Source organism: Colossoma macropomum, unplaced genomic scaffold (assembly GCF_904425465.1).
Source record: "Colossoma macropomum unplaced genomic scaffold, Colossoma_macropomum, whole genome shotgun sequence".
NCBI lineage: Eukaryota > Metazoa > Chordata > Actinopteri > Characiformes > Serrasalmidae > Colossoma > Colossoma macropomum.
The window spans coordinates 33906439-33928854 of NW_023494810.1; the positions used below are offsets into that span (position 1 = coordinate 33906439).

The window sequence follows — 22416 nt, forward strand, 5'->3', positions numbered from 1 at the left end:
CCTTTATTTTTCTCTACCCTTCCCCCCCATTCCTCTGTATCACTGTCTCTCTCTCTCTCTCTCTCTCTCTCCTCTCTCTCTCTCTCTCTTTCTCTCTCTCTCTCTCAGTTTTTAAACAGGCTGAACTGAGAGAACTTCACTGGATCAGTGCTGGGCTTTATAGAGAGTGACTCAGTGGAAAACACTATCAGCCATGAGGCCGAGGAAAAAGGGAAAAAGTGGAGGGGAGAAAAAGACATTTAAAGACAAATAAAGGCAGAGAGACGCTAAAATACATATTCACTTCACAGAGAGACAGTCGAATCATACACAACGTGACTGTATAACACAGAGATCATTTCACCTTCATCTAACAAGAGCGTCTCTGTCTTTCATCGAATCTGGATTCATTTTAAATGCTTAGTATGAATCTGCAGTGTGTAGTTTTACAGTCTGACAGTAATAATTGTGGAGTGATTTTAATCCAGTGTGAATCTGCAGTGTGTAGTTTTACAGTCTGACAGTAATAATTGTGGAGTGATTTTAATCCAGTGTGAATCTGCAGTGTGTGTAGTTTTACAGTAATAATTGTGGAGTGATTTTAATCCAGTATGAATCTGCAGTGTGTGTAGTTTTACAGTCTGACTGTAATAATTGTGGAGCGATTTTAATCCAGTATGAATCTGCAGTGTGTGTAGTTTTACAGTCTGACTGTAATAATTGTGGAGCGATTTTAATCCAGTATGAATCTGCAGTGTGTAGTTTTACAGTCTGACGGTAATAATTGTGGAGCGATTTTAATCCAGTATGAATCTGCAGTGTGTAGTTTTACAGTAATAATTGTGGAGCGATTTTAATCCAGTATGAATCTGCAGTGTGTGTAGTTTTACAGTCTGACGGTAATAATTGTGGAGCGATTTTAATCCAGTATGAATCTGCAGTGTGTAGTTTTACAGTAATAATTGTGGAGCGATTTTAATCCAGTATGAATCTGCAGTGTGTGTAGTTTTACAGTCTGACTGTAATAATTGTGGAGCGATTTTAATCCAGTATGAATCTGCAGTGTGTGTAGTTTTACAGTCTGACTGTAATAATTGTGGAGTGATTTTAATCCAGTATGAATCTGCAGTGTGTGTAGTTTTACAGTCTGACGGTAATAATTGTGGAGTGATTTTAATCCAGTATGAATCTGCAGTGTGTGTAGTTTTACAGTCTGACAGTAATAATTGTGGAGCGATTTTAATCCAGTATGAATCTGCAGTGTGTAGTTTTACAGTCTGACTAATAATTGTGGAGCAATTTTAATCCAGTATGAATCTGCAGTCTAACCATAATGTACATTATCTTTGTGAATGTACGTTATGTGTTAACTCCAGGTTTCTCCAGGCCTTTCTTTTTTGTCGTTGCTAGCGCAGACCTTAGCTTACTAGCTAACTAGCTAGCAGAGTAAGCCAACAAGGGTGTGTTAAAAACAGCCGTGTTGTTATTGTTATTGAGTCTGGTGTCTGTGGCGTAATGCTATGTAAGGCCATTGTAAAAGTTCGGGATCCAGTACTCTCCAACTGCAGCCCTACGGACGAATCTCAGGCTGGTCAACACCTCATCTTGAGCATTGGGCAAATCTCAGCCAACTTGCTAGCGGGTTACCTACTAGCTAAAGTGTTAATGAGTTCACTCTAATGTGTTTATGTGGACAGCTCACATTAATGTTCGTTAAATAAAAGGGTTAAGGTTACGGCTACAGCTAGTTATTTCCCCAAAACATTAGCTAGTGTACATTACCAGAGCCGGTGTATAAGGAGTCTGGCCACTTCCTATTTCCATCGTTATATCAAAAACAGGACTGCAAAACAGCAGAGGGCGCTGTCCTTTCTTTTAATTTTTAAAACTTTTCTTTAATTTTAGAAAGTAGAAGGATGTATTTCACTAAAAAAGCAAAGAAAACTCATTTTTCCTTTTTCTACAGCAAACAGGTTTTGGGCAGCAGGACACCAACATTACTGCTACTGAGTGCTGATTGGTTAGAATTACTGTTACTGAGTGCTGATTGGTTAGAATTACTGCTACTGAGTGCTGATTAGTTAGCATTACTGCTACTGAGTGCTGATTGGTTGGTGAGCGGAGCAGCTCATTGGCTGTTCGCGCTCACAGACGTCATGAACGTACATGAGGCGCGTTTTAAACTCCTATAACTCGAGTTTAAAAGCTCTTAAAAATATAACAGCAGTGTTATAATGTTTTATGCTGCTCTGTGTTCAGGAAATGAATGAATCCTTTAACAGTAAAAACGTTTAGTCATTTATAAACTATGATTTTACTGAAATGCTCCATCTTAACCCATTTATTTTGGACTCGTTCGGGAGCGCCCTCTAGTGTTTGAGCAAGCTGGAAGACATTACAGAGTAGGAATTCTCCTCTCTACAAGTTCTCTGGTATTACGTCTTCAAAATAAAAGCATTAGGGTAGCTACACTTTCAGACACGTTAAGTTAACACACTGAAAGAGTGATTTAAAGTGATCAGATTTTCTGTCAGTCTAAGTGTACAGACAGCAGAACTGCTCTGGAACAGGTTGTGGAAAGTTGTGTTAATGTGAGCTACAACAACTTCTTAGCTAGTCTGTGGAGCTCCAGCTGATTGTGTGGCCTTTTTGATCCAGGCTATCTGTGAGAATCTGAAGAAATTACACACATATTTTACTGGCCAATCTATTTTTTTTATAAATTTAACAACAGAACGTCTTTCTAGCAAAACAAGTCCAGCTCAGTTAGTGTGTTATTTGGAGAAAACGTAATACTGTCAGTAACATATTTAAAAAGAAGCCCAAACTCTTTCAGAAAGTGATGTGATTCTCCATATCAGCTCCGTCTGGGAGCAGTTTGGGTCTGAGAGGGGCGGGGCAAAGCCCCCAACACAAACAGAGAGGAAACGGGGCAGGGGAAGAGGGGAGCGAGGGGGGCCGAGAGGGCCGAGGCCACGTACGAGAGCAGAGGAGAAGGAAAAAAAAACAGAATGAGAGGAAGAAAGAGAGAGATAGAGAGAAGCGAGAAAGAGAGAGAGGGATAGAGAGAGAGAGGGGGATAGAGAGAGAGAGAGAGGGGGAAAGAGTGAAGTGGTGAAAGAAGAAGAGGAGGAAGGAGGAGGGGGGGAGGGCCTGGGGGTCCGTGTTGTTCGTGTGTGTGTAGAATGGAATGTTTCAGTGATGTCACACGTGCGAGAGCGAGCATGCCCAGTGATGACATCATCCCCTCCTGTCCAAGCCCCGCCCACTCACTAGCATCACTGTTGCCAGAAAAACCGCAAAAGCCCAGATGAGTGAAAAAGAGAGAGAGGGGGGGGGATCAGAGGAAAGAGAGAGAGAGAGAGAGAGAGAGAGAGAGAGAGGGGATCAGAGGAAAGAGGAGAGAGAGAGGGAGAGAGAGAGGGGATCAGAGGAAAGAGAGAGAGAGAGAGAGAGAGAGAGAAAGAGAAATCCTTTTTACTAAAGAAAAACAGAGCAGATTTGTGCTGAAGCAGCACGTTTTCACCCACAGCTGAAATCTGAAATGTTGTCAAAAGCATCCGAAAATAAAGTGTTGAAACGTTGAGGTTTATGCGTAACAGTGTGTCGGCCTGGGACAGTTTATGTGTCTGTGCAGCACAGTTTGAGCAAAACAGGCCCACTTAATACAGCATGTCGGTGAGTCACTGTTTAGCCATACAGAAAGATTAGACTCACACACACACACACACACACACACACACACACACACACACAGACACACACACACACACTCACACATTCGAGCTACAACTTGTGCAAATTCGTGCAAGTTCTTGCTTAATAAAAGCTGTGTGTAACCTTTTTGAGCATGTAGCTCTGCTGCAACCGCAGCTTAAAATACTTTAGCAGGACAACATTTCTCCTAAACGCACTAACCCCTATTAGCGAAACACTTTACCACTTTATCAGCTGTGAAAAACACATAATAACGTACATGATTTGAATGTTAATGTTAATTTTGTGAAATATACAGGTAAATTAGGCCCCAATCACACTTGGTGTTCACACATTATATTGGTTGGAAAATGTGTCTTAATTTGTGCTAGATAATGTCCTAGTGTGTGTATATATATATATATATATATATATACATATAAAACACTGAGAGACATTTTATTAGAAACTATTCCACTTTTGAGGAAAAGTTTCCTGCCGGAGATGCGAAAAAAGCAGCTCTAGCTGAGCAAAAGCTTAAAGCAGAGCAAAGTAAGTCTGTGTTTTTGTTTATATTGTATTTTTCAGCCTATACTAGAACATCAGCACATACTGAGACACATTTACAGCCAAGATGGCAAAATGGACATAACCACCCGCAAGGTGGTTTGGTTTTTGTTGAAAGGACAAAATGGCTCTTCTTAACATTTGGGTTGCGACCCCTGTACTAAGTACTAGAATCAAACCTGCTTCACAGTTCGCATGACGCTGCTAAGGAGACGGCTCAGGAAGTGGGGTAACGTCTGATAACGCTGGCTTTTTTTCCACTGCACTGCGCCATCATTCAGCGTTACCATGGCAGCAGCGCCGAACAGAAGTTAAAGCCTGTAAACGGTGGAAAAGCAGCTCATCTCACCTTTTTCTCCTTCGTCTCGCTCTAATAATGAAGCTGAGAGCTGATCAGAGTTAATGATCTTCTCAGCGAAGCTCGTTCTGCTCGTTAGTTTGTGCTGATGATGAACGTGATTCATTCACGTGACGTTACTGAGTAGGATGAGCTCATGAGGGTCATTTCAGGCTGGTTCGTCACATTAATGACAGATTTGAGTCACTTACCTAAACGAGTGTGAACCATTGAGTCAGAGAGATCGGATTTGAGCAAAAAATCAGATTTCAGCAATGAGGCTTGGAATGTGAACGTAGCCCTGTTTTTTCAGTACAGAACTGGAGCGACGAGGCTAACGTTAGTAACAAACAGCAGAACTCAATAGTCACCCAAACTGTTTCTGTAAAAATACATCACCCAAACTTGTCTCAGTCAGCTCAGACCACATCCAGGTCGTCATTAAGGTTGCACAGACCTGTAGTTGTGATTAAGAACACAGTAAGACTCACTGTGCACTATAAAAATGAACAAAACTGCTACGAGCAGCCAGATTAGACAACACCAGTGCTGGTATTTACAGAGCAGGACTGATCTTGGATCAGATTCCTCCATATATATGACTGTCAGTGCCAAAAATACTGACTCCAGATCAGCCCTGCTGAGGCGGTTTGTGAATACAGATGCTGTTTTTTTTAAAGTGGCTTCCTTCAGTTTTGTTATTTTGAATAGTTCACAGGAAGTCATGCTGCATTAACAAGGCCGTGCCACCGTAATGAAGAGCTGCACTGCAAAAAATGGTCTCGTCAAGTAAAATGATCCTAAATGTAGTCAATAAATCTAATATTTCTCCTGTTGAGATGGTCATAAGCTTCATTTAAGATTATTTAACTCTTTTCTAGACATTTTTGCTTGTTTTGAGTAATTTTATTGTTATTTTATTATCTCACTATGTTGGCAGATCATTTTGCTTGTTGTAAGAAATGTGCTTGAAACCAGCAACATTATCTGCCAGTACAGTGAGATCATTTTACTTGATAAAATAACCTAAAACAAGTAAAAATGTCTAGAAATGAGGTAAGTAATCTTATAATAAGTGCACAAACATCTGGAAATGGGAAATATGAGATATGTCAACTGGATTTAAGATCTTTTCACTAGAAAAGACACCATTTTTTGTAGTGTGGATGCTGTTTGAGCAGCTTTTGGTGACACATTTTTACAGAAACGGTTTGGGCTGTTTGGGTGGCAACTGAATTCCAGAGTTCATTAGCAATGTTACCCTCATAGCTCCAGTTCTAAACTCAGGAAGCAAAACTTGGATTCCAAACATGTGTCGGCAGATTGACCACTGTACATCTGGGGTAAGAGGACAATGGGGTAAATTAGATCTTTTGCCAAACCATTCCTTTAAACACTCTTAGAGAAAAGGGTTCTTTATAGCAGAACCCTTTTTATTGGTATGTACATGTATAGTTTTTAAAAGGTTCCTAAAGAACTGTTTATCACAGGTTTCCCATCATACAGTAAAAGCAATTTTTCAAAATTCCACCATAATTCAGTGTGTGAGGTGTAAACAGAGAGATTCAGGGTGGTTTGGTGTGAAATGGTTCAGATGTCTTTACAGTGGTGGTGATGGGAACCAGGGGTCGCCATGACTACAACACAGATATAGACATTTTATTTACTATCCAGAACCACCAGTGAACCTACACGAGTCTTCTGAGTCTATATGGAATGTTGATGATGGAAAATAGTGGAAAACCTGAAATAATAAGTTTTCTTTGGGGACTATTTTGCCTCACAGCGCCCTGCATGTATCCCTCCACCATGAATGGAGTTTAAGTTCTCAAAACTATCATAAAACAGTGTCTCGGTCATCAGGCAGTGAATTCATCACCATTTCATGTAGGAACTTTCTGTGAGGGAGCTTTTAGAGGTGGACGTCTGGTTCCTATCACCACCACTGTGAACAGTTCTGACTCGGTAAGTGTGAAAAGTCTGAAGAGGTGAGTCTTCAGACCCCAGCGGAAGGCACTGAGTGAGCGCAGTGCAGAGTCCAGGGGGAAGTTGGTTGCACCGCTGAGGGACAAGGACAACAATACTAGCTGACAAGTAAAGGAAGCTTGTAGACACCAATTAACTTCACTACTTGTTAGCTATATTAGCCTCGTAGCTAAAATAATGTCCTGGCTGAGCTGCTTCATTAGGAGGGTGAGTGGAAACCAAGGCCTCTGTGTGTAGAGCAAATGCTGATGGTGCTAAGAGTGGGGTCTCTGAGTCATCAATGCACTCACTGGCTCCCCCTGTTGGCCACACAGGCAGACCAGCTGTTAATCCAGTCCTCTTTACTATTCTTTACTGCCACACAGCAGGACTGGTGGTGTTTGGGCTTGGTACAGCACAATGTGCTTTGTAAGTCAACAATAAGCAGTGATCAATATGACAAACAATAAAATGCAATTAAAGATAATGGGTGCAAAACACAGACACATTAAAAATGAAAAAGAGCACATTAAAGGGGAACTCCACTTATTTTTCAAAATTCTGCATAATTAAGTGGTTAAGATGTAAACAGAGTCGTTCAGAGTGGTTTGGTGTGAAACGCTCTGTTCTAGATAAACTTACTGAGTCAGAACTGTTCACAGTGGTGGTGATAGGAACCAGACGTCCACCTCTAAAAGCTCCCTCACAGAAAGTTCCTACATGAAATGGTGATGAATTCACTGCCTGATGACTGAGACACTGTTTTATGATAGTTTTGAGAACTTAAACTCCATTCATGGTGGAGGGATACATGCAGGGCGCTGTGAGGCAAAATAGTCCCTAAAGAAAACTTATTATTTCAGATTTTCCACTATTTTCCATCATCAACATTCCATATAGACTCAGAAGACTCGTGTAGGTTCACTGGTGGTTCTGGATAGTAAATAAAATGTCTATATCTGTGTTGTAGTCATGGCGACCCCTGGTTCCTATCACCACCACTGTAAAGACATCTGAACCATTTCACACCAAACCACTCTGAATCACTCTGTTTATATCTCACACACTGAATTGTTCAGAAATTTTGAAAAATGGGTGGAATTCCCCTTGAAGTTATACATGACATATGAGATGTTAAAGTGTAAAAGTGGGGCTTTATGTGCCAAAAACAGCCATCATTTATTTTTACATGCCGATTTTTAACGTATCTTTAAACAGGCTGCCTTTGAGACAGATACATGTAAATTAGCCCTGTTCTGATTGGCTTGTATTTTGCTTTGGTCACAAAGTACCTTTAACTCCAATCACTCAGCTACAGACTCTATGTATCTGAACAACGCTCCATCACTTCAAATGGAGTGGGTGGGGCTAAACTACTGAAGAATGAATGGCGGTCATATACAAAGGTGTTCATGGTTGTGACATCACAGTTCAAACCAGGAAGCTATTACAGATTAGTTTCCATATATGGTCAGTAAGGACTGAGGAGTGAAGGGTACGGTTTGAAACTTGAACAATGTTTATGTAATAAAGCAAAAACATTTATTTACTAAAAAATAGGTTTTTGCCATAAGACAGGACCTTTAAAACAACAGAAGTGGAATTAACCACAGTACAAAGTAAGAGTTCTGATCTAGGATCCAAGTCTGGCCTTAGAACTGCATTCAGAAGCATGAAATGCATAAAGTGGTTGTGGGACTCTGACTCTGAGAGTCTGACCTAAAGCTGCTGAGGTCTCAGACGGTGCTGCGCTGCGAGGTAGAAGATCAGAACAACTCTTTTCTGCCTTGGAACAATAATACGGCAGCGTCACTGTGAGTTTATGAAGATTTGTCGGTTTTCTCCTCCTCCGTCTGCAAAATAAACAAGAGTCAGCAACAGTTTGAAGTGATAGTTTTAGTGAAAGGTCAAATTTAACCCCCCTCCCCACCACAATGTGAGTCCACAACATTTCATGCCATGCATAAGGGACCAAAATCTGATAATAAGTCTCTTTCAAGCTTTAAAAATGATTTGTTTGTTTGTTTATGTGTGTATGTATCTATTCATTTAAGTAATATAGGCATGTTTACATGTCTGTATAGAAAGCCATTGAAGTTCCAGCCCAAATATTACAAAATAAAAGTCATTTTAACATTAAACTTCTGCCATTGTATATATAAATATTATATTGATTTAAAAAGAAATTTAAAGAAATTTAGCTCTGTCTTTATTACTAGCAAAGTATTTACGTGTAATAATAATAATAATGATAATAATAATAATACTATCAAATTAAGTGATATGATGAGGACTGAGTCTTCAGAGAAGCCAAACTGAAACGCTGGCACGTTCCGCTTTTGCTCAATGTTGATAATTTGTAGTTTTTTCATCTTTTAGAGGTTCTATTGAGTGTAACGTCCACCCTGTCGCAGAAAATGGACAGACAGTTATTTTTAAAAATGAATTACGCTTCCTGAGGTGAGATTTTTTATGGCTCGAAAATATGATTTATTGACGTGAAAAAAATTAAAATTAGCTTCTGGTGGAGGGATCTGCCAAAACATCAGTCTGAATGTCCAAACTTTTCTGAACAACACTTGTAGAACAGTGAAGGCTCATGAATGGACTGGAGAACGCCTAATCTAGAACTTGTTTGAGAATTCTCTTTTTTCATCTCGTATCATTCGGACTCAATACGTCCCCAAACATACACACTCGTGCTTAAGATTACACTGCTAAAAAGATGCTTCTTTAAGGGTTCTTTAGTGAAGAGAATGGTTCTATTTAGAACCAGGAGTACTACATAGAACCACTTCATGCTTAAAAGGTTCTCTGCGTGGTGAAATGGTTCTTCAGACTGATGGAGAGAATGTGTTGTATGCACTCCTATACAGAACCTTTTTGAAAATGGTTCTATACGTTCTGAAGAACCATTTCACCATGCAGGGAACCATTTATGCATGAAGTGGTTCTATATAGAGCCCATGGTTCTAAACAGAACCGTTCCTTTTACTAAAGAAGCCTTGAAAAAACCATGTTTTTTAACGTAAGATTAAGAAAGTTAAGCAGGTTCTTGTTCAGGTGCTGATGGTACTTTGGTGCGTTACAGTGGTTCAGGGATTGTTTTGGGTTCTCCCGCTGTAGTTTATTACCGTGATGGGAGTGTGTTTGTGCAGGAGGTCCTGTGTGTGTGTGAGACACAGCAGCTCCCCCAGCAGAACCAGCAGGAGGTGCAGAATGTCCACCCAGAAACCCAGACTGAGCAGGAGGACCAACAGCGCCCCCAAACGCAGCAGAGCAGAGCGCAACAAAGCTTCAGCAGCGGGCCTGCGAGCCTGACCGTCTGAGAGAGAGTGAGAGGAGAGAGAGAGAGAGAGAGAGAGAGAGAGAGAGAGAGAGAAATAGTAATAGTAAATTAAGGCAAATATTAAAGATGTTTTACAGCTCAGTGCTGCTAAACTAATTGAGCTACATCAAAGGCTGCATCTTCACAAGTGAAAATATCTTAAATTTAGCCAATATATCTAATATCTCTCATTACGAGACTGAATTAAGAATATTTTAAGATTACTCCACCTGTGTTAGACATGTTTCACGTCTTTTAAGGACGTTTATCTTATGAAAGCGTCTTGTTCCATTGCCAGATCATTTTACTTGTTCTGAGAAATAATGAAGGTCATTTTGCTTATTTCAAAAAATAATGCTGGTAAAATGAGTAAAATGATCTGCCGATGTAGATAAAATGACTTAAAACAGGTACAAAATGTCAAGAAATAAGTTAAATAATCTTACAATATTCTTAGAACAAGAATCCCATAATAAGAACTATTAGATATTTTGACTACATTTAAGATGTTTTCTCTTGCTAAGATGTCATTTTTCTCAGTGTACTACATTCAAGAATACCAGACTTCTGAAATCAAAACACATTTTCCTTCTATCAGTGTTGTTTTGCCCCGCCCACTGGTGCGCAGTGATGTAATCAAAAATCAGAAGGTGTTTCAGAGGCTAAAGCCATTACACATGAAAGACGTTTCACACCTCAGCGCTACTAAGCTAACGCTAGTCCAGCCAAGACTTCTGAACTTGTGGTTTAATCTTCATATCTTTTGTACCCTGATAGTAAGAGGACAGTGGGCCGCCTGCTTTGGTGTCATCGGGCCAACAGTGGCCCACTGTCCTCTTGCTATCTGGGTAGTTTTCCGGGCGGCCCACCGAGTTTAAGCCGAGTTTTAGACAAAAATGCCACTTTTCATTGCTCGTTTTCCTCTCACAGTCATGTTTACTTATTTATCCTTCATTTCTGTCTTTCGTTATCCTTTGTAAATCAGTTTAGTGAATAATTTTAACAGTAATATCAGAAATAAAGCCGGTTATACAGCTGTAACTAGTCTAGCACAACTTTTTCAACTAAATTGTTTATATCAGGCCTAGTCATTTATTTTCTTCTCTCAGTAGTTTATTTTCCAAGAACTAGTTAGACTTTGTGTGCAGGACAGTAATCTGGGTGGTCCGATGAAGGTCCAGCAGTGGCAAACAGTCAACAGGTGCCACCTGATCAAGCCAGTGGGCCGATATATGCTGCTATCTGGGCAGTGCTACTAAGCTAAATACAAGCTAAGCTAACGCTACGTCCGTAGACTGTACAGTCTACTCCAGTCAAAGTGTCTGGATTTATGGTGTATCTGAAAGGTGCTTCACCACTCAGTGCTGAGCTAACTAAGCTAAGCTAACACTACTCCAGTCAAGGTGGCTGGACTTCTGGTACCTCAAGCGGTTTCACTCTGAGCGCTAGGCTAACTTTGTTAAAGCACTCCAGCTGAAGCTCATGAACCTGTGGTGAAATATTAAAGGTGTTTTGCTGCTCATTCAAGAGATGAAATGCCTTCACTATTATACCAGTTACTCTGATTTACAGGTCATAACACTGATATTCTGATATGCATATCCTGGAAGGTGGAGTCAGGTAATCTTTAGACCAATAAAAGTCATCCAGATCAATGAACTGTCTAGGAATAAATCAAAACAAGACTCTTGAAGATCACTCTGCAAGTCCACGTGGCGTGATTTACTACTACCAGACCAGATCAGCATCCGCTTAAAGGAATCACAGAACAGGGCAGTTTCTATTTCAGCAAATATCAAATACAGTGGAAGCTTAAAGTGTTAAATCAGCTTGAATTGCCGAGGCAGGTGAAGCCACTCAGCTTCACAGCAGCAAAATTCTGGCCTCGACCTCCTTTATTCACACTTTGCCCTTCGACTTATCAGCTGTAAGGGTGTGGGCTCGGTTACCTAACAGTCTGAGTGGGCTTATCACCTGATTACGTGTGTGTGGTTAAGATGATGACTCATTATTTTAACGATTCAGTCAGATTGAATCAGAGATTGGCGCTCAGGGCTGAATGCTCATGACGAGTGACTCTCAAAAACGTCTATGAAAGCTTGGAGAAGCTATATGTGGCAACTTTCCCTGTAAAAAATGGAGAAAAGTAGCACAAGTAAACAAAATGGGCAGCAGCATGCAGTTAAATCAGTGTCCTGAACCTGAAATCATAACCTGAATTTTTCAAGACCTGAATTTCAAAAAGGTAAATTCAGACTCATTCAAATATCTAAAATTTGCAATGAAAATTTTCAAGAACACAAAATTTTGCACGCATTTTTTTTTAAATATCATGAATTCAGGTTCTACTGACGCTGGTTTAACTCATATATCAGCCATCTTGAAGCCTGAATTTTGTCTGTAGTTTAGTCTATTTTTATATATATAATCAACGTAGATGATTTTTCCAAAATTGAATCGAGATAAATGAACAAAAGTACAGTCAAACTGTGGCTCCAACTGTGTTTAGCTATGCTAACATACTTTAGTTCATGTTTATGGATAACAGTGAGTCAGACAGAGTCAGAAACCACATCATCAAGCCTATTAGAGACACTGAACACCTTTGCCCACTTTAGGGCAGGGGGTTCAAACTCGACCACTAAAAGGGCCATATTAAAAAATCTCATCAAATCCGTGGGCCAGAGAACCTATGTTTTTTTCCATTTAATAAACATTTTGCTATGACCCTGACTGACCACTGTTTATTCAAAATATGCAAAAACTGCAAGAGCACAATATAAGCTATACTTTTCGCCTACTTGCTTGAACTACATCTTTTCTTTTTGTGGTATAACCGCTTTCCCTTAGATTGTTGGGGAAGGAGGGTTGGAGTGCGCATTACGTTGGAGTGCATGCTGGGTATTGTAGTGCAGTGCATTGTGAAACAGACTTATTTTAATAGAATATTAAAATAATTTTGCAGGCCGGATAGGATTGTGCCACAGACCTGACGTGGTCCGCGGGCCTTGTGTTTGGGCCACGGGGTTTAGGGTGAGTGTGTGATGATTCAGGCCTGCAGTTAGCACCATGCTAATTTCTACAAGAGCTTCCATTACTTGTTAGCTACATTAGCCTCGTAGCTCCAGCGCTAAAACTAAAGAAGCTAAACTTCAGACACCAAACACGTCTTGGCTGATTGACGATCACTTTAAATGTGCTCTCTCTCTCTCTCTCTCTCTCTGAGTCTCTGTGTCTCTGTGTCTCTCGCTCTCTCTCTCACCCTGGATGTAGACTAGCAGCAGTGTGTAGCAGAGCAGCAGAGGGATCCAGGTCCTCACGCTCTCCACCTCAGTGATGTAGTGCTGGTTGAGGGCATGCAGAGAGGTCACGACACCGAGGACGAAGGCCGCGCCCACAGCTCGGCTCAGGCCAGTGAGCAGAGAGACCTGCGGGGAGGAGAGAGACACACACACCCCACAGCCCTGCTGCTCACAGCGTGAGTGTGTGGGGTAAAACTCCAGCATGTGGCTCTCCACGCGCTGAGACAGGTAGGCCAACAGGGAACTCAGCCCTGCGGCCAGGAACAGGCAGAGCGTCCGGCGCAGCGCCCCCTCCTGGAGGAAGTGCAGAGTGCAGCTCAGGGAACAGCCCAAAGAGAACTGACTCTGGACCAGGAGAAGATGGGAAGGGCTGGACTGTGAGAGAGAGAGAGAGAGAGAGAGAGAGAGAGAGAGAAAGAGAGAGAGAGAGAGAGAGAGAGAGAGAGAGAGAGAGAGAGTTAAACTAAGCAGTGATGTGCAGGCCGCCTGTCAGTTGAATAAATGGCATAAATAAAACATGAGTATATATGAAGTATTGAAGTTTTGCAGTGAGTGACGTTGCAGTGGGCCTAGAGAACATGAAATTGGTCTTATTGCAGTAAGGCTGCTGTAGTGAGGGTAAAACTGCTCTGGGGCAAATACTGAATTGGGGTTAATATTACAGTAAGGCTAATTTTAAAGTTAGGCTAATTTTGCACTGGGTCTAATTTTTCATTGGAGCTGATGTTACTTTGGGGCTAAAAAAGCATTAGAGTTAATATTACACTGCAGCTGATAATGGACTAGGGTTAATGTTGCATTGGGGCTAATACTGCACTGGGGCTAATGCTGCTTTCAGGCTAATAAAGCATTGAAGCTAATATTACACTACGGCTAACAATGCGCTAAGGTTAATGTTGCATTGGGGCTAATACTAAACTGAGGGTAATACTGCACAGGGGCAAATATTGAATTTGGGTTAGTATTACAGTAAGGCTAATTTTAAAGTTAGGCTAATATTGCACTGGGTCTAATATTGCATTGGAGCTAATGCTACTTTGGGGTTAAAAAAGTATTAGAGCTAGTATTAGTGCACTGTGGCTAATAATGGACTAGGGGTTAATGTTGCATTGGGGCTAATACTGCACTGGGAGCTAATACTGCTTTAGCCTATTAAAGCATTGAAGCTAATATTACACTACGGCTAACAATGCGCTTACTGTTGCTTTGGGGCTAATACTAAACTGGGGCTAATATTGCATGGAGGCCAGTACTGCAATAGAGCTAATATAGCACTGGGGCTAATACTGAATTGGGGTTAATATTACAGTAAGGATAATTTAAGTGAGGCTAGTATTGCACTGGGGCAATATTACGTAATATTACATTAGGGTTAATTTTGTGCTGGGGCTAATGCTGCACTGGGGTTAATACTGTGTTGGGGCACGTAAGTGGGCTAATATTGCACTGTGGCCTTAACTGTAGAGGACCTGTACTGCGGTTGCCCATCAAGTGGTCAGTGATGCAGCCTCACCTGTCCTGCAGTAACAGTTCTGAGGAGTGCTCTGAGGGAGAACTCTAACACTACTAGGATGGCCAGTCTATACCCCACCACTGTGAGGAGGGTGGTCAGCAGGCAGAAACGGAAAACCCTGACCAGTTGCCCCACAGCCGGACGCTTCGACAGTGATACATTCGTAGTAATGCTGGGGTTCTGTGGACACTTGCTGCACAGGAGACATTCAGTAACAGCACAGTTCAGTTTTTAGACATATTATATAGTGTAGCACGTTATACAGAGTAGTATGTAACACCAGTGTAATTAGATAGTAATAAGTATTGTATAGGTTTATGTATACCTTTGTATTATGTAAAGTATATCCAGTAATAGCACATGTGTAATACAGGAAGTGGTTTGAGGTACAGATTGAAACTATAAATATATGATGTTAGCAGCCTGCAATGCCTTTATAATTAATACATATACAATAATATACACTGATCAGCCATAACATTAAGACCACCTCCTTGTTTCTACACTCATTGTCCATTTTTATCAGCTCCACTGACCGTATAGTTTCACTCTGTAGTTCTACAGTTACAGACTGTAGTCCATCTGTTTCTCTGCATAATTTGTTACCCTGTTCTTCAGTGGCCAGGACCCCCATGGACCCTCACAGAGCAGGTACTATTTGGGTGGTGGATCATTCTCAGCACTGCAGTAACACTGACGTGGTGGTGGTGTGTTAGTGTGTGTTGTGCTGGTCTGAGTGGATCAGACACAGCAGTGCTGCTGGAGTTTTTTAACACCTCAGTGTCGCTGCTGGACTGAGAATAGTCCACCAACCAAAAATATCCAGCCAACAGTGTCCTGTGGGCAGCGTCCTGTGACCACGGATGAAGGACTAGAGGATGACCAACACAAACTGTGCAGCAGCAGATGAGCTATCGTCTCTGACTTTACATCTACAAGGTGGACTGACAAGGTAGGAGTGTCTTATAGAGTGGACAGTGAGTGGACACAGTGTTTAAATACTCCAGCAGCACTGCTGTGTCTGATCCACTCAGACCAGCACAACACACACTAACACACCACCACCACGTCAGTGTTACTGCAGTGCTGAGAATGACCCACCACCCAAATAGTACCTGCTCTGTGAGGGTCCATGGGGGTCCTGACCACTGAAGAACAGGGTATAAGGGGGCTAACAAAGTATCAGAGAAACAGATGGACTACAGTCTGTAACTGTAGAACTACAAAGTGCACCTATATAGTAAGTGGAGCTGATAAAATGGACAATGAGCGTAGAAACAAGGAGGTGGTCATAATGTTACGCCTGATCGGTGTATAAATATATCATCTTGCCACCCTGTGATGCCTTTCTAATAAACATATACTCATTAATATACAGTAGCTACATTAGGTCAGACATGGGTCAGCGTTTTGCTCTCACCTGTATGATTGTAGAAAGAGATCCACTCTCATCAGGTTACACAGCACTGAGACGCCACAGGCGCCCACCAAGCCTGATTTCAACACAGTTTCACAGCTATTATAAAGAACTACACATCAGTACAGCATCACAAACACTAAAGCAGCAGTGAGAGGATGTTTAACTTCACTCCAGAGATGAATTTTTAATAAAAAGCAATCTGGATCTCAGGCTCTCATGTAGGGCTTCAGCTAGAAAGCCTTTACTTTAGGGATGGATGATTAATCTATTTTCATTTTAATATAAAAGCCAGCTAATATCCAGACACCAACACTGACTTCATAATCGCCTTACCGCAGTTATTTGAGGTGACCACAATCATTTCACACAGTGGTTAGATTTCACAGTCACACCATCAGGTAGATAAAGATCAAGCAGAACGGGAGGTGCAATGTTTTCTTCTTTAGTTTTTGGACTGGAGCTACGAGGCTAATGTAGCTAACAAGCAGTGGGAGCTTATACCCCACCGATTAGCATGGTGTTAAAAGGGAATCCCTCTGATTTTTAAAAATGCCTGCATAATTAAATGGTTGAGATGTAAACAGAGTCGTTCAGAGTGGTTTGGTGTGAAACTGACCGAGTTAGAACTGTTCACAGTGGTGGTGATAGGAACCAGACGTCCACCTCTAAAAGCTCCCTCATAGAAAGTTACTACATGGAATGGTTATGAATTCTCTGCCTGATGACTGAGACACTGTTGTCAATAGTTACAAGAAGGTTTTTGGCCTTAAACATATTTTTAAAATCAACTCAGGGTGTCGTAAGGCAATATAATCGCCATATATAATCACCATCATCAACATTACACATAAAAGCTCCTATAGGTTAATGGCTTGAATTTGTACAGTAACAGTGGCTAGATTTGCTTTTTTTGGACATCACCACTGTAAAGAAGTGAACCATTTCACACCAAACCACTCTTAAAGACTTTGTTTACGTCTTAATCTTTAACCTATACTGAATTTTCAGTGGAATTCCCCTTTAACCTTCAGCCTAACTCATCACTCACTCTCTTCAGACCGTGTGGAGGTGTTCAGTATCTCTAATAGGCTTGGTTATGTAGTTTCTGACACTGTCTGACGTAAAAAAATGGACAACAGTCTGGACCGAGATGGCTTCAAGATGGCTGCTACTGTTTTTAGCAATGCTAATGTACTTTGACCAGTTTGATGAGCAGAGCGCTAGTGGAACCTACCTGGTCAGTAAAGGATCAGCAGCCCTGCGCATCATTGATTTTCATTATATTCTAATATGTCGCTGTTGTCGGGAGAAAACCTCATATCTCCATTTTTGTCGTTTCTCAGTTTTTGCCATAGATTAAAAGTACTCATGGTCCTATTTATTGTGTGTAAATGTCATGATGAATGGACCAAATGAAACGGCTCAAAATGACTTGGAAAAAAGTCTGGTTCCATTGACTTACATTAAAAGTAAAGTAGGTTTTTTCTTTCTCCTGTAAAGTTACCATTTTGGAGATACGAGGTTTTGTTCCAACAACAGCGATATTGGAATAATTTTCAATGAACTCAAAGACGTACGCATTAAATTTATACTCCAAAGTGCTCTTCATAATAAGGAATGTGCAATATTACATTCTGACCAAGCGTATACTGTAATAGTGGCATAGAAGAATGAAGATTCAATTGTTAATCACAATTATTTTTGTGATAATCATTAGTTAAGCTGTAATGATCGTGACAAGCCTAATACACATATACATACACATATACATATACATATACATACACTGTACTCATATATATCATTGCTCTCGGAGCAAAACCTTGTATCTCCATTTTTATTGTTTTTCAATTTTTGACATAATTTGAAAATGCCTGTTGTCCTTTACATTGTGTGTAAATTTCATGATGAATGGACTAAAGAAACAGCTCAAAATTACTTGGACAAAAAGTCTGGTTCCATTGACTTACATTAAATGTAAAGTATGTTTTTTCCTTCTACTGTAAAGTTACCATTTTGGAGATACAAGGTTTTGTTCCAACACCAGTGATATGTGTGTATATATATATATATATATATATATATATATATATATATATATTGCAGATTATAGATAAACACATACGTATTTTTAAAATCATACTATAATCTAAAAATATATATTTCTATCTGAATTAATTCTATTTTAATTTGTTAATTTTCTAAGTGAAAATAAGTTAATACATCCTCGACCACACACTCAAATATAACATTTTTCTGCTAATTTTAGTGAACAATTTACATTTCTTTGCTGAGTTTAACACATTGGAAAAAAATAAACATATTTAACAGAAATATATGCATAACTTTTTAATACAACATTAATTTTTTTGTATCAGTACTGATATATTTGATATATTCTCATATCTCATAACTCATAATTTTTCATTTCTTTTTTGCATTTCAAGCTCTATGATCTAATAGAAATGGTAAAAAAAATTAACCTGGAATAAAATGTTATTACATTAATGTCCTTATCACTGCAGTGAGGCTTTCATATTACAATAATAATATTTAAACTCCAAAACTAGATTCTATCCTAAAAAGGATTTGCTTCAAGCATTTATTCTCACTTTAGCATCGAGTTTTCATAGAAACTCCAGAGCAGCTGTGCTGAGCTGGCTGTGCTGAGCTGCTCTGAATGAGGCCGGTTTAACTGTCAAGCTTTGTGGCCTACCTTCTAAAACACAGTCCAACAGACTGGACCCCAGCAGAGGACCCCCGGAGAACAACAGAGCCATCTTTGTGCAGAGAAAACCACAAACTGATGACGTCCACACTCAGGAGTGCACTTCAAAATCAAGCTAAAACAGCCCTCTCAGGGTCAAAGGTCGCTATCAGGTGACCAGGGTCTTCCCCCATAACGATGACGGGATTGAGACAGAAGATGATTGATCACTCACTCAGGAAGGAGAGGTCACTCAGGGTTTCTGAAGAGATCCACATAATCTGACCGCAGGCCACAGCACAGTCCTGCGACATTTACACTGTCCATCAAACGTTTGGGGACAAAATGACCATTTTCAGCAAAATCTTGGGTTTTCGTTTTCATTTTTGCATCATTCTTACAAAACCAAGAACAATATTTGGGTAATTTTCACTAAAAAATGTCCAAATTTTGTCATAATCACGCAGATGAACAGTATTCATGTCACTGAGTAGATCAGCTGCTGCTCTGTATGGCACAGCAAAACGTCTGAAGAGCCAAATTTTCAGTTTTAAAGTTTTTACAGCATTTTTACTCCAATTCTCACCACCAGGGTGTCTCATTACTGATATTCATCATTTTTTATTTTTTCATTATAAAAAAATCTGTTTGCATTACTTTACCTGCTTCTTTAATCTTTCTCTAATAAACCCTGAGGAAGTGAACAAAAATAACAAAAAGTGAAAATAAAAGCCCCACAGCCCGTCTATGAGATAAAATTGCAAAAAATTATCTTTCACAATATACACAAAAATATAATAACTAACTTTAAAATACTCTGACAGCACGATGCAGGCTGTGAAAGAAGTTATTTACAGACTTATCTTTGAAAAAAACGTTTTTGGTCGCTTAAATTGAGAAATATTACTAAAAATCTGTTTAATATTAATTTAATACCACCATAAAGCAGCTAAGAAATCTAGAATTAGAGTTTTTATCTAGAATTACAAACAGCAGTGAGAATTACAAACTTAGTCAAGAATCAAATCTAAAACGCTCTACTTACAAATCTTACCGGTTTTGGTCACTTAAATTGGGAAATATTACTAAAAATCAATCTAATATCAGTATTAATCATTTTGATCATACAGGCATCACTGTGTATCCAACCATCCAAATATTGTGAGAATAACCGGTTTATCTTCAACTCTCAGCGTCATGATCTTCAGTCTGTAGAGCAGCTTTTGTCTAAATGATGATTTGGCAGTTTTCTTCTCAGAACTGCTCTGACTGAGACTCTTTTGGCTCAAAGCTGATTAAAACACCTTAGTTAAATATTAAAACTAAATATTTGGAAAACTTCTATATTTGTAGCAGCAAGAAAAGCAACTACAAAGGAATGGCTGAAGCCACACACCCCGTCTACAGAGGACTGCTTTGATATTATTCATCAAAGTGTTTCATTATTATATGAATGATTGTATTATTATTTATTATAATGGAAAACAATCAGGAAATTAAATCTGAGGAAATTTGACACAAGAAGAACATGTACCGTCTTAAAAAGATGGTTCTTCAAGGGTTCTTTAGTAAAGAAAATGGTTCTACATAGCACCATGAGCACTCGAAGAACCCTTTGCATGATTAAAGGGTTCTTTGCATGGTGAAATGGTTCTTCAGACTGATGAAGAATGTGCTGTAGATGGTTCTATATAGAACCTTTTTGAAAAGGGTTCTGCTACTGTCACGATGTCAAGCCTGTAACGATAAAAGAACCCTTTTTGGAGTTCTGTAAAAACCATGAACGTGGGCCTATGTAGAACCTTTTCAGAAAGGGTTCTATGTAGCACCATTCACTCTCATTCAATGACTCTCTCGCTGACTCGCTGACTGACTCCCGCTCACTCGCTGACTCCCAGACATCGGTCACACTAAACATCTGGACGGTTCTTTTTCCTTTACCTGTTTAAGAATCACACATAAACACAGATGATTCAAGGAAAAGATTCTTTAATTAACTGCTTTAAATCAGGTTAATTAGTTAAAAAATACAAGTAATTAGTCTTTAATAATATCATATAAGTCTAAACATACAGTTAAGGCAATCATGATCACACTGAGGCTCTTGTTCGGTGTGTGCGGACATTAAAAATGAGGCATTCAAAAAACAGCTGTTTCTTCATAAACGGTCCTGCAGTCATCTGCGTTTCAAGTGATTCATTCAGAGACGTTCCTGATCTATACTGGAAAATATCTTAGTGTGTTAATAAAAAACTAAAAAACTATAATAAACAGTGTAAAAATCGCCCCCCACAGCGTTAAACCCACTAGTTTAGTCCTCTACAGTCCAGAGGAGGACAGTGGTTAGCAGTAGCTTCATGGCTCATTCACTATATTCTGTACTTCTGTCTTCGTTTGTAAAATAAATGCATCAACATGCTCAGTATTTCCACTGACTCACTCACTGACTCACTCACTGAATCACTCACTGACTCACTCACTGACTCACTCACTGAATCACTCACTGAATCACTCACTGAATCACTCTGACTCACTCACTGACTCACTCTCACTAACTGACTCACTGACTGACTCATTGACTCACTCACTGACTCACTCACTGAATCACTCTGACTCACTGACTCACTGACTGACTCACTCACAGTCTCATCCACTGAATCACTCACTGAATCACTCTCACTCACTGACTCACTCACCGAATCACTCACAGACTCACTCAATGACTCATCCACTGAATCACTCACTGAATGACTCTCACTCACTGATTTGCTTTCTCACTCTCTCTCATTCTCACTCTCTCATTCTCACTCACCCACTGACTCACCCACTCACTCACCCACTCACTCACCCACTCACTCACCCACTCACTCAATCCCCGAATCACTCATTTGCTGATTCACACTAAGTCACTTTCACTAACTCGCCGACTCACTCTCACTCACTGACTCGCTCAGTGAGTCAGTGAGCGTGACTGAGTGACTCCCACTTCACTCTCATTCAATGACTCACTCACTGACTCAGTCTCTCTCACTGACTCGCTGACTGACTCCCATTCACTCGCTGACTCACTCACTCGTTGACTCACTGACTTGCTGACTCGTTCACTCTCATTCAATGACTCACTGACTCAGTTACTCTCACACTCACTCACTCGCCCATTCACTCGCCCACTCAAGTCAAGTTCTTTGGACCTCTAAATCTAGACTAAATTCTACTGGGAGTCAAGAACTCTCCAGTCTGTGCAGTGGAACTCTGTCATAAAGTAGCTAAGAATTCTAGAATTCTCAAGAGTTTTTTTTATCTACAGAAGAAACAGCAGTAAGAATTCCAAACTTAGTCAAGAATCAATTCTAAAACTCTCTAGTTTCCACACAGGATGCAAGTTCTCAACATCTTTCCTCTCATAAAATAGTTAGGAGTTCTAGAATCACCAGTTGTTTTCTAGAATTTGAACCCACAGAGTGAGAATTTTAAACCTTCACACAGAGATGATTCTAGAACTCTCCAGTCTTTCCAGCAGTAATCCTACTATAAAACACTTAAGAGGTTTAGAATTCTCAGGGGTTTACTAGAGGTTTCTAGAATTAGAAGCAGAGTAGGAG

At 40.1% G+C, this 22416-nt stretch overlaps 2 protein-coding genes across 4 annotated transcripts in view; both read right to left on the minus strand.

Moving 5' to 3' along the window:
* Window positions 1-9639: 9639 nt before the first annotated feature.
* LOC118799420 (transmembrane protein 82-like) lies at window positions 9640-18960 on the minus strand. The gene is made up of 5 exons (XM_036559263.1): window positions 18824-18960; window positions 16108-16180; window positions 14688-14880; window positions 13135-13549; window positions 9640-9869 (listed from the first exon to the last, which is right to left on the minus strand). The coding sequence occupies exons 1-5, from the start codon at window positions 18885-18887 to the stop codon at window positions 9640-9642; spliced, it is 975 nt and encodes a 324-aa protein (XP_036415156.1). The 5' UTR covers window positions 18888-18960.
* A 2768-nt stretch (window positions 18961-21728) lies between these two features.
* The window catches only part of slc25a34 (solute carrier family 25 member 34), a 25240-nt gene continuing 24552 nt past the window's right edge, over window positions 21729-22416 (minus strand). For all 3 annotated transcript variants that reach the window (XM_036559821.1, XM_036559819.1, XM_036559820.1), the window contains one exon: window positions 21729-22416. This exon is cut by the window's right edge and continues 652 nt beyond it. The gene's annotated coding sequence lies outside the window, so the exon portion shown is untranslated.

Excerpts from the sequence above, each read along its gene's own strand:
- LOC118799420 (XM_036559263.1), bottom strand. The coding sequence starts at position 18,887 with ATGGCTCTGTTGTTCTCCGGGGGTCCTCTGCTGGGGTCCAGTCTGTTG. Across the intron at positions 16,181-18,823 it reads GTTGGACTGTGTTTTAGAAG|GCTTGGTGGGCGCCTGTGGC; the intron begins GTAGGCCACAAA and ends TGTTGAAATCAG. Across the intron at positions 9,870-13,134 it reads GCTGCTAGTCTACATCCAGG|ACGGTCAGGCTCGCAGGCCC; the intron begins GTGAGAGAGAGA and ends ACTCTCTCTCAG.